At 51.0% G+C, this 18,215-nt stretch overlaps 1 protein-coding gene across 1 annotated transcript in view; it reads right to left on the bottom strand.

Annotated features, from left to right (window-relative positions):
• STIP1 (stress induced phosphoprotein 1) overlaps window positions 1-18,215 on the bottom strand; it is an 812,376-nt gene that overhangs the window by 19,669 nt on the left and 774,492 nt on the right. Inside the window, exon 12 of the mRNA XM_069650819.1 lies at window positions 652-755. Within this exon, the coding sequence (XP_069506920.1) occupies window positions 652-755 (104 nt within the window). The remainder of the gene's footprint in view (window positions 1-651; window positions 756-18,215) is intronic.

The following is an 18,215-nucleotide window of genomic DNA, read 5'->3' as shown; positions in this document are numbered from 1 at the left end:
CTGGCATATCTCGCATGTATCCGCCGTGTGGTGCGGGTGGAGACAGTAGATACAATCCATGTGGGCATCACCTTCATAGACTTTGAGTCCACATGTCGCACAAGGGCGAAATAGAGCTTTTCCGGACATATATTTTCCAGAATGTAACGTCGCCGAAGCGAAAATACAACCTAATTTCGACTAGCAGTAACCACGAGGATCCCACTACTTTGAAAGACGGTTGAAATCTGAGGGAGCGTGGGGGCGGGTCCTGTATTTATATCATGGCGTCCTGACGGCGCGGGCACGCATGATACAAAACGAGGCGGATAGGACGCATAAGCGTCGAAAAAGTTTTCCTACGGGAAAGGGTCTATATAATGTACCGGGGATTCCCAGCCTGACGACGGGGAATATTCTAAGCATGTGAATCCATGAAAGATCCAATGCTGGAGAAGATAAATACCTGATCAATTTTTCAGATAACATTTGCTTATTTAAAACGGCTAATCTCCATGTAGTTGCTTCTGAAAGCATGTTCTGTGGCTCACTCATGTAGAGATATTTTGAAGTTCATGAAAAATAAGGAAGCTCTATTGATTGGGAATAATAGCTTCTAAAGGCATGCTTAAGTTGATTGAGAACGCTCCACAAAATTGCTGACAACTATACCTTGCAAGCAGAGTCCAAATCAAGAGCCTTTTGATAAACATCCATAGCTTTGGTATAATCCTTCATTGCTTCTAAAGCAGCTGCTTTTCGGGTGTATCCCTTTACTGCAAACAAATACAGTAGACAATGAGTGTGTTTAACCACCACCAACAGATGTGCATGCAATTCTAGTCATGTATGCATTTAGAACATAGGCTAGGCCCTGCCACAAAGGTATAACAGGCTCCAAATTAAATAAGATACAGCACACAAGTTGGAAACATACCGCAAATAGATAAATTGGTGCGATTGTTAAAAAAGCCTTCCTAAAACTATGATGTATAGCCTCCGGCTTAACAAAAATATTGCAGAAGCAGTGCTGGGCATTTTGCTTTTCAAATCCAGATGCTAGGCAATACTTAATTTTGCTTTCTTAATTACCCTAGTCTTTACCGAAGAATCATGTACGCAGTTATTACAATACAACAAAAGCAGTGTAAAATTAAAACTTTTGCTGTTTTCTGCAAAGAATGAACAATTATTTTATGCCCAATGCTCCACCTCCAGATGCCTTCGGAGCCTCACAGTACCAGTGGGGGATATGAAACTTACCAGTAGTAATATTTTTGTAGCATACATCCATTTTAGTTACATGCTATGCACAGTCCTCCCACCCCCATGTTTGTCCAGAGTGTTTCAATTTGTTTACCAACAGGGTGCTCTTGTGGTTGCATACATGTCCAGAGTTACTTACAATGTTCAACGCCCTACAAAGATTAATTTTGAATCTTGTAATTACTTCTATACACAAGAGTTTCACGTTTCTGGACTTCATACTATTTAAATATAGTTTCAAAGTGGGTTATAAGCGACACTTAAAACCTATAACTGACAAAATGCAATCCGAGGGGTAAATAGCCTGACTCTTTGAATTAATATAAAATTATGAAGTTAAATCAGTCTCCGAAAGGGTGGTCTGCTCATTTGACCTCTCTACGATAATGCTCCATGTTGAAAGGTATAGTACAGACATGCAACCCTGCTGGGCCCGGCTGGCACCTCTCTGCAGGTGCCTTGCAATTTGGCAACAGCAGTTAAAAACGGATATTTACCATTCTGCAAACAGCACGATGGAACCAAAATTCCAGCAGCCAGGGTCTGCAATTAACTATGGGTAGCCCTGATGAAGTGTGTGTGCCCCCGGCACCCCCCAAGCCTGGTGGCAAATTAAACTTTAAATCTAAGCCAGCCCTAGTTTTAACATCTGGGAATCTACATTTGTACTGGCCAACTATGTAAGGCCTGGCACCATCACCACAGGGGGTAAGTTGGCAATCCCTGCTTCAAATGAGAATCCTACCAGGCCAATAGACAACTCCTACTTGCATGGTAAAATTAAAGTTACTCACTGTCCATTGTCCCCTTTTCCCCCATCCTTGTGGGCGTCTCCCAACATGGGGACGGTACCAGAACATTTGGCCGAGAAAGCTTGAGCTTCCCCTTTAAATTTAATACAGCGTGCATGGGCACATATTCTGGTGTGGGACCCACCCCCTCCCCGAACCCCCCCACCCACTGGCGTTTCACCACATGCCCCTTTTTAAAACATCGGACACTTAAATACCTGGCTATACTGAATCTATTAGCACTTTGCAACAAGCTGGGAAAGGTGAGTGGGATGTAAGGAGGAAAGAGAACTATGTACTTCAGTACTCTAGTTACTACAGTAACGTTAATTACACATACATCGCGTACCCTTTCCTCCATCCTTGTGGGCGATTCCACTGAACAAGACCATAGGGCAGAGCAGAGACAACCAGCCTCATATCTAGGATGAAGCAACAAAAAGTTCAGAACCGCTCCCAAACTGACATGCCAGGAATTGGGTCTTTGAAACGCCACTGCCATGACCTTAGCTCTTAACGTTTGGGCATGAATCCCACCCCTGGTGGCCAGTTTCAGATTTGGTAAGCACGAAATAGTGGCAGTATGAACCAAGAGCAAGAGGGGAAGTTGGGAAGGTTTGCATGTGAATCCTGGAGAACCATAGTTACAGATAAGTATTAAAAAAACCTTCAAGCGGGGGGGGGGGGTCTGACATGGATTCACATGCTCATGAATACAGATTACAAAGTAGTACATATAAACAACCACGGGAGGTGGCAAGGCTCAACAGAAGCATTAACATTCGCCTCTGGAACAGACTCAAATCAAAAGAACAGGTTGCGTACCACCGATTGGTTGACTGTGGACTCCTCCCTGGAATCCCTGCTGACGCTGTAGAACCTCCTGAAGGTGTGCATGGACCTCCACGTAGCAGCCCTGCAGATGTCGAGCAGGGGCACAGTTGTTGCTGCGAAGGCTCTGGTGGAGTGGGCTCTGGGCCAGCCTGGAAGTGGTCTGTTAGCCAGTCGATTATAGTGCCTGATGCAGCAGGAGAGCGGCCTGGAGATGGAAGTTGTCGACAAGGCCTTTCCGTGATTCACAAGTCCACAATTGATGAATAGCTGAGAAGTCTTCCGAAAGCTCTTCATGCGCGTCACGTAAAACTTCAAGGCACGAGGAACATTCAGCGAATGCAAGGCCCTCTCCGCTGGAGACGTTTGATTCGGGAAGAAAACAGGTAATACTAAAGGCTCATTGAGGTGTAAATTATAAGTTACTCACCCTAGTGACTAACGTACTCTTAGTCCTTAGTCCCCTTTCCTCCATACTGCATGGGCGTCCCTCGCGAGGGACGGGAGACTGAAGCCTTTTCAACAGAAAAAAACCTTCCCCTTTAAATTTAGAGACGCGCAGGGGTGCGGCCTTGAAGCATGCGCTGCCCCGACTCTGCCCTCCGGTGCCACATCCCACTCCCCATAGATGAGTCAACAATAGATTTAATATTGCCTAATGACACCCGTTTTATAAGGGGGAGGTTGGTGGGACGTATGGAGGAAAGGGGACTAAGTTAGACTACAGTGAGGAATAGTCACAACAGTGAGGAATTTATAATTACTCTTACGTCCCGTCCCCTTTCCTCCATACTGCATGGGCGATTGTAGCCCCAGGGTGGAGAGGAGACCCTCTTTAAGCAAACAGGTTTCTAAGCCACTTCTGATCTAGAGCCGGCATTCAAACAGTAGTGCTTGCAGAAAGCCAAAATGGGTGGCCCATGTGGAGCCCTGCTTATGACTTGCCAGGGCACATGCCACTGGAATGCGATGGCCGTTGCCTTGCCTCTGACCGCGTGGGCATGCACGTTGGCCGGCAGTGGCTTGTGCTGTCCCTCGTAGGCTTCTTTGATGGCCGAGACCATCCAACGGGCTATGGAGGCCTTGGAGGCCTGATACCCCGGTTTTGATCCTCCGAAGGTGACAAAGAGCACCCAACTTGCGGAAGCCATGGGTCCTGTACAGGTAGAATTTCAGGGCACGCCTGAGATCAAGAAGTGCTGAACTCTGTGCCTCATCTTTGGGCCCAGCAAAAAGCATGGGCAACACAATCTCTTCGTGCAGATGGAATGCGGACGGCACCTTAGGTAGGAATGCTGGGTGCGTCCGTAGGACTACCTTGTCCTTGGGACACAGTGTATGGCTCCGAGGCGACCAGTGCCTGGATTTCGCTGATTCTGCGAGCCGAGGTGAGGCTGATTAACAAGGCCATCTTAATGGTGACCAGCCCGATGTCCGCGGATGCCATTGGTTCGAATGGTTTGTGCGTCAAAGCACCCAAGACTATGCGGAGGTCCCACATGGGGTGCAGCTCTTGATGGGCGGGTAGAGCCTGGCAAGACCAGTCAAATGTCTCTTGACAACTGGGTGTGAAGAGAAAACACCTCTCCTCCTCCGAGTTCCTGTATGCCCCGATGACTGCCAGGTAGGTGCAGCAAGTCTCCACCTGCACACCTGAATGGGCAAAGCCCCTCGAGTCTGCCCAGTGACAGAACCTGGTCCACTTGCTCTTATACTGGGCCCTGGTAGATTTGCTACTGGCACCCTGTATGAGCTCTAGATTAGCCTGAGAGAGGCTGAGATGTCCTAGCGTGACCTGTTCAGGAACCACGCTGTGAGGGCTAATTTCTCTCATGAGGGGTGGATGACCCAGTCTCCCTGCTGCGCCAGAAGATGTGCTGGGCCCGTTGGCATGCGAATGGGCGGCCTCTCAGAGAGGCTTGGCAGCTCCGAAAAATATGGTCTGGCTGGCCACCATGGAGCTATTAGGATGATGCTGAGGAGGCAGGACTCCTTGATCTTGCATATCGCCCTGTGAATCAGGGGAGTGGGTGGAAAGGTGTATGCTGTCATTCCGTCCCATCTGATCTAAAAAGCATCACTCAGGGAGCCCGGGCCCTGAACCTGCCAGGAGACAAACAGTTGGCACTTCTTGTTGCTCAGGGAGGCAAAGAGGTCCATTTGAGGGTGACCCCAATCGCGAAAGATCTCCTGCAGTACTAGGTCGTTAAACTGCCACTCGTCTGCTCCCAGTCTGCTGAGCCCGCCTGCCTCCCTGGATTCCCCCCCCCCCGGCAGTTGGACCACCCTGGAGGTAGAGGTTCTCCAGGGTCCACTCTCACATGCTGACTGCCAGCTTGCATATTTGGGGGGAGGGGGGTGATCTGGTACCTGCCTGCTTGTTGACAAAGAACATGCTGGCCAAGATGTCCGTCTGAAGGAGGACAAACTTGCCCTCGATAACCGGAATGAAGGCCCTGAGCGCCAGCCAGATGGCTTTCAATTCCAGCCAATTGATGTGGTACTACTGCCGGGTCCAGGCGCCATGGACAGTGGTTGTCCAGGGTGGCCACCCCAACCCTAAAGAGAGGAGTCCGTGGTGGTTACTGTTGTTGGAAAGGCTTGCCCGTCTGCAGATTGAAGTCCCTGGACCACCATGTGAGGTCTGGGTGAAGTGACGGAGGAACGTTGATCATCTCTGACTGATGGCCCCGTTCCTAGTTCCAGGATGCTGCAAAGTGCAGCTATATCATCCTCATCCTGAGTCTCTTGTGGGGGACGGCCAAGAGGACTGCTGAAATGAGACCCAGTAGGTGTTGGCACCACCAAGCCGAGGTCACTTCTCTGCTGAGGAAGTGCACTGTGGCCCTCTTGATTGCTGTGATCTGGTCTTCCAAGGGAAAAACTTTCTCGGAGCATGTGTCCCAAATGAGGCGAAGAAGGTCAGTCTATGTGTGGACTGCAGCTGCGACTTCTTGAGGTTGAGTGAAAAACCCAGCTCGTGCAGTGTGTTCATAAGAGCATGGGAAGTACGGTGCACCACTGCACCGCTTCCAGAGATGTGGCCCTGCGACCTGAGGAGGGCCGCCACCAAGTTCATCAGCCTGATAAAGACCCTGGGTGCAAGTTGAGGCAGAAAGGGAGCACCTTGTATTGGAAATGGTCGCCTGAACCGTAGAACGGAACGATGAGGCTGCCAGATTGGGACGCGTAGGTACGTATCCTTCGGATCCAGGGAGCACATCCAGTCTCCCTTGCACAATGTCTCCGCTATCAAAGCTGGCGTAACCATCTTGAATTTTTGTAGAGCTAGGGAGAGGTTGAGGGTGGAAAGGTCCAGCAAAACTCTCAGGCCCGCCCGGTACTTTCTAAATAGCGGAAATCCTTGAGTAAAAGCCCAAGCCTCGCGGGGACATTCTCCACTGCCTGGCTCTCGACGAGCGACAGGATCTTCGCCAAGAGTTGCTGTGCCAACCTGTGGGAATGGCTGGGAGGAGGGAGGATAGGCTGGGATAGGGAGGCGGTACCCCATGGCCCCATGGAGACTACAGAGGATCCAGGGGTCAGCAAAATTCTGGTGCCAAAACATGCATGGAGAGCAGGCCTGCCCCCCACTGGAGACACATGGACCCAGAGGGGCTCTGGGAAAAGCCCTTAACCCCCCCCCTCCCATCTCCCTTTTGTTGCTTGCGCCGGCTCTGAGAAGGCGAGTGGTCCTGCTGCCTGGATCTACGCTCCTGGAAGCCACGGAACCCTCTGTATGTACGTCCTCTATCGGAGCGCTGCTGAGATTGGGTGTACAATTTGGGCGTGGTCTTTGTTAAAAAGGGGGACTGGAAAAAGCCCTTACTCCGCACACCCAACCTTTTGTTTGCGCCGATGCTGAGACAGCGAACGGTCAGGCTGCCTGCACCTCCGCTCTTGCAAGCCACAGAAACCTCTATGTATGCCCCTTCTCAGAGTGTTGCTGTGACTGGGTGTACGGTTTGGGCGTGGTCTTTGTATGTAAGAATGGATAAAGACTTGTGGAGTGGGAGCGGTCACCTCCTTCGAACGGAAGATCCAGTATGTGCTCCTGTACATCTGGGCTGAATTTCGTAGCACCGAGCCAGGCTGTTCTCATGTCCGTGGCAATACAGATGGCATGGCCAGAGGTGTCAATGTGGGCCACGGAGGACTCGATGTCCTGTGCCACGATCTTGGCCTCCGCCAATCCCGCATTGAATCGTGCTTGGCTGTGCGCCGAAGCTCCTTGAGAAAATCCGCAATTTCCCACCAGAGCCTCTGGTTAATGGCTGCCAGCATGGCATCTGCATTGGCATGACGCAGGTGCAAGGACGTGCTGGAATACAGATTTGTCCCATATGCCTCCAAGATCTTCTCCTTGCCTAGAAGCGCCACAGAGGAGGAGGCGGCTGCTGAGGACAACAGGCTTGGAGTACAGTGATGCCGCAGAAATCACAGAGGAGTGTGGCTGAGGATGGGCCGATAGCAAGAGTATCCCCCTCCAACTGCCTGTATTTGGCATCCAGGCATTTGACCGGCTTGGCTGAGTGGGGCTTGAGCCAACTCTTCTTGGCCAAGGCTACTACATCCTTCTGCACCGGGATCACCATTCTGGCAACGGGATGTAGCGTGAGGACTTCTGCGAGGACCCCCCTCTGCTGGGTGCTCGACCTCGGGTTGAGGAAGGCCCAAGTACTCTGCCAGCCCTGCCAGTCATTTGTGGATGGCTTTGGCTGAAGACGGCGTGTCGGGGTCCTCCTCCTCATGTGTAAGCTGTAGGCCACATACCTGGTTGACACCAGTCCCACTTCGACACACGGTCTGCCTACCTTCCCTGGAGGGGCATCAGCCAGACGTCTGGATTTTCTGCCGCGGCGGCCATCTGGTCGAGCTGCCTTCCACGTGCCTTTGTCGTGTTGCTCAGCTCCCTGGGCCCGCTCCGTCCAGGACTCTTGTGTGGATCATAGGGCCTACCCTGTTCCTCAGGCATAGGCCCAGTAGGCAACTGCGTAAAGGAGCCCCCTCGGACATGATGGATGCCAGTACTAGGGCGTAGCGGAGCCCCTTGGGTTAAGACCCGGTAAAAGAAGCTTCCAGTCCCTCAGCATCATCACTGGGAGGATCTACTGATTCCCTTGGCCAGTAGCTGATACAGCCTCGGTACTTGTGCTGGTACCAGGACCAAGGCGGTCCCTCCCACGCGGGCGAGTCCTTGGTAAGGGGTCTCCCTTGCTGGGTGCACTGGACAAGAGCGGCCCTACCATGGGTTTGGACCGATGAAAGACGAAGTCCTTTAGGTCCTCTGGAGGCGATCTGTGGAAGAGCTCCCTCCACCCGGCCAGTCTCCTTCAGAGACCTCGAGGAAAATGTGTTGCACACGGTACAAGCTGGCCAAGGCAGCATCAGGAAGAGCCCATCACAGGATGGAAACCTGCTGAACCGTGCAGAAGACGACATGCGCCGGGGAGGAGCGTGACACCTGAGGACCGAGTACCTGGATCACAAAAAGGAAAAAAGCCATAAAAGTATCTGCGCATGGAATTACATGGCCGAAGCCAAACCCAGGAACGCCTGGTGAATTTGGCCTGATCCAATCGACACAGAAACGGAGACTGGGGTGTGGCGCCGGAGGGCAGAGTCTGGGCAGCGCATGCTCCCAGGGCCGCACCCCAGGTTCCGTCTCCCGTCCTTCGCAATGGACACCCATGGAGCATGGAGGAAAGGGGACGGGACGTAAGAGTACTCCAATGGCACTTTCGGCATAAAGGTGGGGTGTGTATGTAGTGCCACCCTTGAAGAGTGCAAGAACAAGTACGACTGTTTGCATGACAGTGCCTGGAGCACCCTGACCCACCTGGCCGAGGTGACAGTCTTCCAGGATAGAAGCTCGAGTTGGGCCTGATGCATCGGCTTAAAGGGGGCCCACATAAGCTTAGTCAAAACTACATTGAGCTCCCAAGCCGGGGCAGGAGGATTCACTGGCAGAATAAAGTGCCGAAGAGTCTTGAGGAGTCTGTGCAACAACAGACAAGGCCCACCTGCTGTAACAGGATATGGCAGCCAGGTGCACTGATAGAGGCATGAGCCAGTCCAGCCTTGGCCAAGGAAAGCAGTGTTAGGGAGAATTCTCTGCAAGGCTAATTTCCCAAACCTAGCGAGTCCCCCAGCAGCTTTGCTGGATTTTTGTTTTTTTTTTTTTTTCTCTCCTGCCAAGAGCGAGATTCTTTTGCTCCCACTTTTAGACATGATTTGAGGTGTTCCTTTAACTTTCCATGTGTTTTATGGGCTATGGGGTCTTTTACTCCATAGGGTCTCATGTTTTTTTTGATGTGGGTTACACAGCACCCTCCGTGCCGTAACCCAGGGGTGTCGTAGCGACCCCCCCCCCCCAACAGACTCCATACCCTGGGCATGTAAAGTCAACATTGGCTTTGCTAGTCCCAAATTATGAACAGAAACCAGTAAACCATCATATTGTGGACGTACTGGTCGGGGCAATTTCGATTGCCCCGGGGTCTGTTGTTCGAGGGGGGCACGTCTCCGTCCCCCCTGATCGAGTTTTGGCTGGTGGCAGTGGATACTACTTTTTATATTCCACCGCGAATATATCTCTATGGGATTTTCCCATGGTTCGAGGCTACCAACTTTAATTATTTCATTCTTATAGCCTCGAACATACCATCGGTTTATTTAATATTAATTCACCAGTTGGTATTTTTTGCCAGAACTCGATTCTAAAATGGCGTTTGTGTTCTCTTCTGTGACTCCAACCCAAGTCGAGCCCTTTGTTCCACTTTTTGGCGGGCTTCTCCACAGAAGCCTCCAAAAGTGGTGCCACTCTGTCTGGGTACCACAGGGGGTGCTGGAGAGGGGTTTAGGCACCCTCGACTGAGTTACCTTGGTAACTCAAGTCGCACTCTTGTGTGATTGGCCCAAGTTGTGAGCCGGCCGGCTCACCACTTAGCATGTTTGATTGACAGCTAGGCTGAGTGAATGGGGGTGTGCTGCATAAAAGCAGGGCTTTGGGGACTGGAACTTCAGAAGTCGCCACAGGTCCCAAGAATCCGAGGGAGAAGCTGAGCCGACCTGCAACAACGACACCACCGGTGGAGCCCTGCTGAACCGTCTCACCACTTTCCCCGACGACAGAGGAGATCTCCAGTCCGGAGAGTCTTCTTCCTTTGACTGGTGGGGATAACCAGTTTTGCCTTCTTTTCACCTTCCTGGAGCATCTCGTGGCCGCCTTGCCCGTGCCAAGCACCCCAGCATACCACAGTTTACACTACTGTGAAGAGAAGGGTAGTGCCTTTTAACCGGAGAACTGCACGGCTGGTTTCTTCCCTGACAGTGCAACGACCTTCATCTTTCCTCCATGCGAGACCTCTTCTTCCTCTGGACGAAACACCGACTTGCACCTGCTGTCAGGAACAACTGCCCCCGCTGGAGCTTCCTTCACACTTAAGGTACTGTGTCCCGCCTGGCTTCCCTTGCGACAGATTGTTCGGGGTGACAGTAAAGCCTAGACTTTCTAACCTGGGCTGGCCTGGAACAACCTAGCTAACTTTTCCTGACTAATTTCATCCTTTTTGTGCAAACTATCGACAAGACTCTTGGGGCATAACCCCACTGTGTGAACCTGGACCCCTTCTGCTTGCTCTCTCCAAGAGTGGGCCTTGCAATTGACTTCCTTGCTCTCCAGTAGAACTCTGCCTATCCTGCCTTACTGTGGTTCTTTGTAAAAGTATTGAAACTTGTGTGCTTCCTTAACTCTGCCTTTTTCCCTCCGTTTCTTTACAACTAGAGTGTCATCTTATGTTAAGCGCTCACCTCTGTCTGAAAATAAGTGGTGTTTCTCACTAAGACTTGTCTAATAAGTGAATAGGGTTGTATATATACAATAGCGACTGTGTGCTGAATTTACTTACCTCGTTTTTGCTAGTGTAAATAACAAGTGTGTTTTTAAATAATTATATACTTTTACACCAAAGCTCTGGTCAGTGTTTGTTTGTGCTACTGTGTCTCTGTACCTATTGTGTATACTCTGCATACTGCCTAACTCTTCTTGAGGGAAGTCTGACTGCTCAGCCACAGCTACCAAGTGAATCTGTGTGGTACAGACTGCTACCAAGTGGGTTTACTGCCAAACACCTGTAGTCTTAAATCTTTTGCAGTGGTCCCTAAGGGAACTGCACAGGTTTCTGCCTAACAAGCAGATACGGTAGAAGCTGCGGGGTTGACAAAGAAACGCTTCCACTTATGGCTGCAGCACGTAAACGTTGAAGAGGCCCTGGCCTTGTCCAGGATGTCCTCACACTCCTACAGGCAAAGAATAATGTACAAACTCTAGCGCTGCAGGAGCCAGGCCCGAGGTTCAGCGACACTGGATCGTGGTGCAGAATCGCTCCTTCTCTGGAGAGATGTTCCAGAAGTAGTGGCAGACCGATGGACAGAAGAACAGACGCCAGACGAAGCATGTCTGGATATCAAATTTGCTGTGGCCACACCTGAGCGAGGAGTAACATCCTGCAGTGATACCGAGTGTGTTGATCACTCATAGCAGGAGTGGGAGCGGAGGAAAGGTATGTGAAAAATCCCTCCCACGGAAACACAAACGCTGTCCCATGCTCCTCTGCTACGGGAGCATGCTGGCGAACTTCTGACACTTGGAATTAGTCGCCTTTAACGAAGAGGTTGATCTGGGGTTGACCCCCATTTGTGGAATAACAGATCCACCTGGTCCTGGCGTAGCTCCCACTCATGGCAAGAACATAGCTCCCTGTGAGCATGTCTGCGATGGTGTTTGAGGCCCGCCAGGTGAAAAGGGACGAGAAACATGTCCTGACGAATGACCCAGTGCGGCAGAACCTGGGCCCCCCTGGAGAGAGCGTCCCGCCCCACTTCCGGATGTAGAACGTGGTGGTGTCTTAAGATCCTCACCACCATGCCCCTCAGCGAGGGCACAGAAGACGGCCCGGAGATCCAGAACGTTGATGTGAAGTGTCTTCTGGCAGCCAGAGGCCTCTAGCGTGCCACTGTCGGGTGTGCGCTCCCCAACCTTCCAGAGAAGTCTGTGGTGACTAACTCCTGGTAAGGAGGGACTTGTGTGAGATCAGAGCGCACATGCCCCACTACTGTAATACTCGTTGGAACTCCTCGTGGAGGGCTATCTTGTCCGTCCAGGATCCAGAGACTTGCAGCCACCTCTCATCTAGAAACTCTTGGCCTCATCTGTAGTTTGCAAAGGGGGACGAGGTTGATGCAGGAGGACATCATGGCCAACAGCAACTTGACAGCTTGCATAGTAGCCGACTGCACCGATGACAGGCGCTAGGATGGCTACCACCCTCTCAGAGGAAGAAGACAAGCAAGTCAATGTGTTGAGCCGGGCTTCCAGAAACAGTGTTTTTCGACGGGTCAAAGCAGGATTTTGGATAATTCACGGAGAATCCCAGATCCAACAGAAAACGCATGCTCCTTGCTGTGTTCTGGCTCGCCAAAGCATGGGAGCGGTATCGTACTAGCCAATCGTCTAGATCTGCCGCCACTGGAGCCAAGCACTTTGTGAAGACCCTCTGGACGATTTCAGGCCAAAGAGAAGTGCCTTGAATAGAGGAGGGTCACCCCTGGACCACGGACCACAGGAACTTGCCATACTTCAGCTGAATGGGGACGTGGCGGGTCCTCCAGGTCCAGAGATGGCAGGAAGTCGCATTCCTCCACTTGGCTGAGCAAGAGTTGCAACATGACCATCCTGAACTACTGGGACTGAAGTACTTGTTGAGGCATCGCAAGACCAGGATTGGCCTCCACCCACCAGTCTTCTTTCAGACCAGAAAATACCTGGAGTAGACCACAGAGCCCCAGAGGTGCTTTGGAACTGGTTCCATCACCCTTTTTTTAGCTTTGCGTGGACCTCCCGCAGTAGCTGCGCCACATGCTTTTCTTGTTGAGCTACAGGGGGAATGAGGACACCTGCGTTGGAACTCAAAGGTGTGCCCCTGTGTGAGCATCTAGCGCCCATCTGTCAGTGGTGATGTTCTTCCTCACCAGTCAGCCTCCCAGTGGGGTGCACAAGTGGGGTCCGCGTCCACAGCCGGTTCAGGCCCATTTCAGTGACTGAGCCATGCGAGCGGTGCTGTCCTCTGCGGCTGTATGCCTGCAAGAGACCTCTTGCGCTGTGGAGTGGGAAGGCTGCCGATAAGGAGTGTTGTAGCCTTTTCAGGACCTGCCGGGTTTTCCCCTTGAGAAAAGGAAGGAAGACTAGGAATGTTGCTGCAGGGTACCCAGCGAATGTGCCGTTTAAGTGTCAGTCTTGATTATTTGAAGAGACTCGTCAACAGGTTTTCCCCATCGAATGGCACGTCCAACACCTTAGACTGAATGTCCGGCCTTAAATTGGTTGCTTTCAGCCATCCCTGTCGACGAATAGACACCCTATTTCCCATCTGACAGAATCCGGTGTCTGCGATGTTCACCGTCACTCTGATGGCGTGGTCTGAGGCAACTTCCGCCGCCTGGAATAGCTTAAGAGGTTCTGCCTTCTTGTCAGGTAGGCAGTCCAGAATTGGACACAACTTATAACAGAATTCCCAGTCATAGCAGGACAAAATAGCCAGGGCATTAGAAGCCTTAATAGTACTGGCAGCCGTATAGGTCCTCTTGCCCATGGCGTTCAGCTTCATCCCCCTCATGGTTCAGGGGTACCATGGATCATGATGACTGGTTTGCAGAGTTTTTCCTGGACAAGGCAGAGACTACAGAGTCCTGTGAAGGCTGGGACATCAGGCACCTAGTCAGTGTGGGTCACTGTAGCACCCGTGGCAGTGTGCGTGGCAGGATCTCCTGTCGAGTCAAATCCCAAGGTGGAGGCGTTGGTTGGCGCCTTAGCCCAGCAGCGTCCTTTGACTTGCACTTGCCCCTAGGAGGACGTCTGAAAAGCGGTCTTTGAGGACTTCTAGACAGAGCAGGGTCCATTACATTTCTGATACTAGCGTGTGCAGTGTGGTCGGGAATGTGCAACGAAACGTCCCTGGGTTGAGGCGTAGGAGGAATGAGGCGGTGACTCCGGGCTGGTACACCTCTTCTGGAGAGGTAGACTATAGGTTTCACCTTCCAACAAGGGTTTCTGGCCCCCTTTGTGGTCTGAATAGTAGTTCTCCGACAGGTCGCCACCCTCAGTGGAGCTAGTATAAATGTACCCCAGCAAACTTGGCTCAGTCCCTTGTTCTGTACCTCTCAGAGACTTCTGTAGGGAAGCAGCTGCTGTCCTGTTTCCAGGGGTCTTTGCCGAAGCTGTGGCAGTTACCTCACGCCGTGCTGGCAGAGACCTGCGGAGCAGTAGCCGCTGCGACTGTGGGCATCACCTTTGTGGTCTGCCCTCCATTTGAGGAAGTAGTGATCGTCAACGAGGTAGTAGCAGCCGATGTGGTCGTGGCCGTTAATGCCATTGACTATGGTGTTTTGGCAGGTTTAGACACTGATGAGGCAACGAAGGGCCCACTTTGGATATCTTTCGCGGCCTTGTCTGCCGATGGCAAGCAGAGTTTCGAAGGAGTCAAGGATTTTATCAGAGGGAGTGCACCTCGCCAGTAGGCTTACAGTGGATATGGATGGCGACCTTGTCCTTCCAGAGTCAGGACCTGCAGCGGCAGCACACCCAGTGGGTATCCGTGGCGTTCGGCCTTGCCTTCTTTTGAACCCCTGTGGGCAGGGCTTCTTCAAAGGATCTCAACCTCTTTTGTGAGGGAGTTTGATCATGGTACCAGCCAGTCCTGCGTGAAGCATGACCATGCCCGGAGGCCGAGTAAGAGGCCTTACCTGATTTTAACCACACCACAAGCCTGCTGTAGCGATCCTTCTTGGTCTTTCAAAAAAACATGGTAGACCTCACATTCCTCCTCCTGATAGTCCAGATGCAGGCAGATAAAGACCTTTGTGGTGTCAATCCTCCACGAAAACCTTTGTCCACATTTCGCGCAGTTTGAAGAGGCACATCTCGTTCATGGCGGAAAGGCACAAAGTAGGCCCAAGCCTGGGTTGTCTCTGATCCTATTAAAGATCCTCGATGTAGTAAGATCTTCACCAACAGCAGATCCCTGCTGCCGGTAGTCTACCTTTGGTCAAAAGTAAATACCAAAATCAGTCAAAGATGTTCACATTTTACCAAAAACTCAAAATATGAAAATAGCCCGGAGCGCACTAAGGACTCCCCAACAATGAACGTGCAGTAAAAATCTGAAGATGGCCACCAGAGGTGGAGCTTAGGGAGAGGACTGGGGCAGTATGGGCCAGAGGACAGTGTTTGGTTTAGAGAAGTGTGATGCTGGAAATGCCTTATGGAGGGACAGGGCCTCCTGGTCCTTGTTCTACCACTTCTCTGTGTGTGTTTTCTCTATGTTTTCAGCCACTGAGGTCCAGCTGAACCTCTGGCAGTGCAGCTCTTCGCGTTTTCCTTTTGGTGAACACCACTCGTGGGATACCCTTATTGCTAGGGTGGAGGAGGGGGGTATACCCTTGTACCCGTGATGTGTGTTTTGGGCACCTGTGTGTTGCCCACAGAGCAGGGTATGCGCTGTGGTAGCTACATGCTGACTTGCCAGTGGCTCAGAGTGGCCTTGATTTTGGGACACCAAGGCCCTGCCATAGGAATCCATGGATTCCTGACAGAAGGCAAGATTGCACCTGTGTCCTCTTGGTTTCTAAAGCCTTTTACCTTGTTTCCCAATGTCCTGGGAAGCCCCGACTAGGCTCCCTTCCTAAAGAGTGGCTGTTGGGTGGAAATGCCATATATGGCTCTGGGGCTGCCCCATGTCAGATTGACTGGAGCCTTCCATGGGGCTGTGTGGTGTGGATACACCCTAGGGGTGCACCTGCATGAATGAAGTCTGAAGTGTACTCACAGTCTGGGTGTCTGGTTTCTGCGTTTGTGTGTGACACAATGAATAAGACAGCCCTGACTGACTGTTGGGGAGAATTCTCATAAATGTGCCAAATCCCTTCACCTTAGAGACTCCCCAGCATCTTTGCTGGATTTTGAGGACTTGATATTCTTACCTGGAAAGAGTAAGCCTTTTTTTCCCCTACTCCTTCATGTATTTTGATATGTTTTACACTCTTGTGTTCTATGATTATGGTGTTTTAAGATGCTGGAGGTGTTACCTAGTATCCTCTGTGTATAGAAACTCACGTAGCAGTCAAATGCTACCCTTTCCTATCGAAATGGCTGTGGCAGTGGTTTTACAACAAACTACCATGATTTTTCCTGACCACGAACACCAGTAGCTAAAAATCACGGGAGCCATCCTTTTGAAGATGGCACCTTTAGCCCCTTTGTTTAAACGGGTCCCGGTCTTTTTTCACTGTTTTATTTGGAAAGGTCCTTCTAGTGTTTTGTCTTTGCGTGCCAAACTAGGTTTGGTCCCTTTGTTTCTATGCCTTTGGCAGGCCTCAGGACTGAAGACCGCCTCTGGCGCCTGAGTGTCTGGGGTGGGCAAGAAGTGAGGGAGGTTCCCGAAAATCCTTGTGCTTATTCTCCTAGGAGACCCAAATGCACTCTGGCGTGATTGGCTGGCTGACTGTCCGGCAAGGACAGCCACCCTGCTGGGTGAGTGACAGCTAGGCGGGAATGAAAGGGAGACAACTATTTAAAAAGCGAGTCTCTTGGCTTGGAAGGCAGTGTCGACCACCGGAACGAAAGAACCGAAGACGGGCTGGAAGAGGACAGCTGCTGCAACTCCTGGACCATTGGTTTGTCCAGTGAAGCCCTGTTGCAGGTCCGAATTGCCAAGTTCTTCTCGCCAGAGAAGCCCCTTCAAGGACGACTTCTTTGAGTTGGTGGGATCAATCAACTCATAAGCCACCTGGATACCATTCTCAGAGCAGGTTAGGATTAACCAGGGGGAAGGACACCAGCTTGTGTGCTTGAAGACAGCTACTCGAACCGAAGATCTTCCATTTTGCCAGCTTGTTCGACCAGTCCCCGTGCAGTGCAGGAGTCTGACGTCCTCCCTCTTGTCCCCACGACTGAGGCTCAGGAACAGTGAGATCGGCAGGAACTGTCAGGAACCACAGTCTTCAGCTGCATCTTTTCTTCATATTAAGGTACTGTGCCAACTAGATTGAGAGACTTTACCTCTCGCGGTGAACGTTCGCAAATCTTTCCCAACTTGCAGGCCTAATCAGCTTGTGACCGAACATATGATCCCTTTTCGTACAAACTACTTCTGAGAACATTGGCAAAGACTTTACCGTTTACTACAAGAACTGCTCTTTCCTATACAAGACACTAGCCCATTGACTTTGGCCTAGGCCTATTGAACTGAATCGAGTCCTCTAGCGAACTGAAACTATTTGCACCGCCTAAGAAAGTTTTTGTGGTCTATTTTATTAACTTGTGCCTTTTTACTCCCATTTAAAGTAACAAATGCCATTTTGCTCCTATTTCAGGGAAGCCTAATTTACTCAGAAACTTATTGGTTTGATATTGAAGTATATTTGTGTATGATATTTAGTCGCCTCCTTCTAGTGAATGTTTTCTAAATGACTAATAAATTAATAAGTGTTTTACCAAGAAACATTGAGTATAAGTGTCTACTTGAACCACTGCGATTGTAAAACCTCTGTGCAACATCCTTTTACTGCTCACATTCCCTCTTGAGATAAGCCTGGCTGCTCAGCTCGCCAACAAAAACTGTAGTACAGACTTATACCAAAGGTTGGTTTTGCTTACACTTGTAGTCCTAATTTTATGTGGTGGTCCCAGAGGGTGCTGCCTAACACGGACAACTGACACGAATGCAGTGTAGTGTGCTGCAAGGCTGAGTACTTACCCCAATCCACATTCTTTGTTATGGGTGTCTGGGTGGAGCTGGGGCTCATCGAGTAGGACTTGCTTAGCCTGGGCTCCCTTCTTGATCTTAACCAAGTTCCTGCGCCATTGAAGAAAAATTTGGCACAATATGGAGTCCGCAGAAGTGAGGATGCAGGAAGTATCAAGCACCCCCCTGAGCCGTACTGGACGCGGGCTCTTTCTCCCTTGCCTGGGCGGGCTGACAGCGAAGTCTGCCTCATGTGTGCTGAGGGAGAAGGGGGCATTGGACGGGACCGGCGGATGAGGAGGGAGCCGCGGGACCCGCCAATAAAAGTGGGGCATTGGTATCTTTCATGGATTCACATGCTTAGAATATTCCCCGTCGACAGACTGGGAACCCTCCGTACACTTATAAAGCCGTTTCCCATAGGAAAACTTCCGACACTTTTGTGTCCTATCTACGTCGTTTTTGGAGCCGCCCACGCATGCCCCACTAGGACGTAGCGGTATAAAAGCCCCGCCCCCACGGCTTCCTTCAGATTTCGACCCCTCCA

Source organism: Ambystoma mexicanum, chromosome 3p (genome assembly GCF_040938575.1).
Source record: "Ambystoma mexicanum isolate Mex_15411 chromosome 3p, UKY_AmexF1_1, whole genome shotgun sequence".
Lineage (NCBI taxonomy): Eukaryota > Metazoa > Chordata > Amphibia > Caudata > Ambystomatidae > Ambystoma > Ambystoma mexicanum.
Note: the sequence above shows the minus strand (reverse complement) of the source record. Positions and strands in the feature narration are given on the sequence as shown.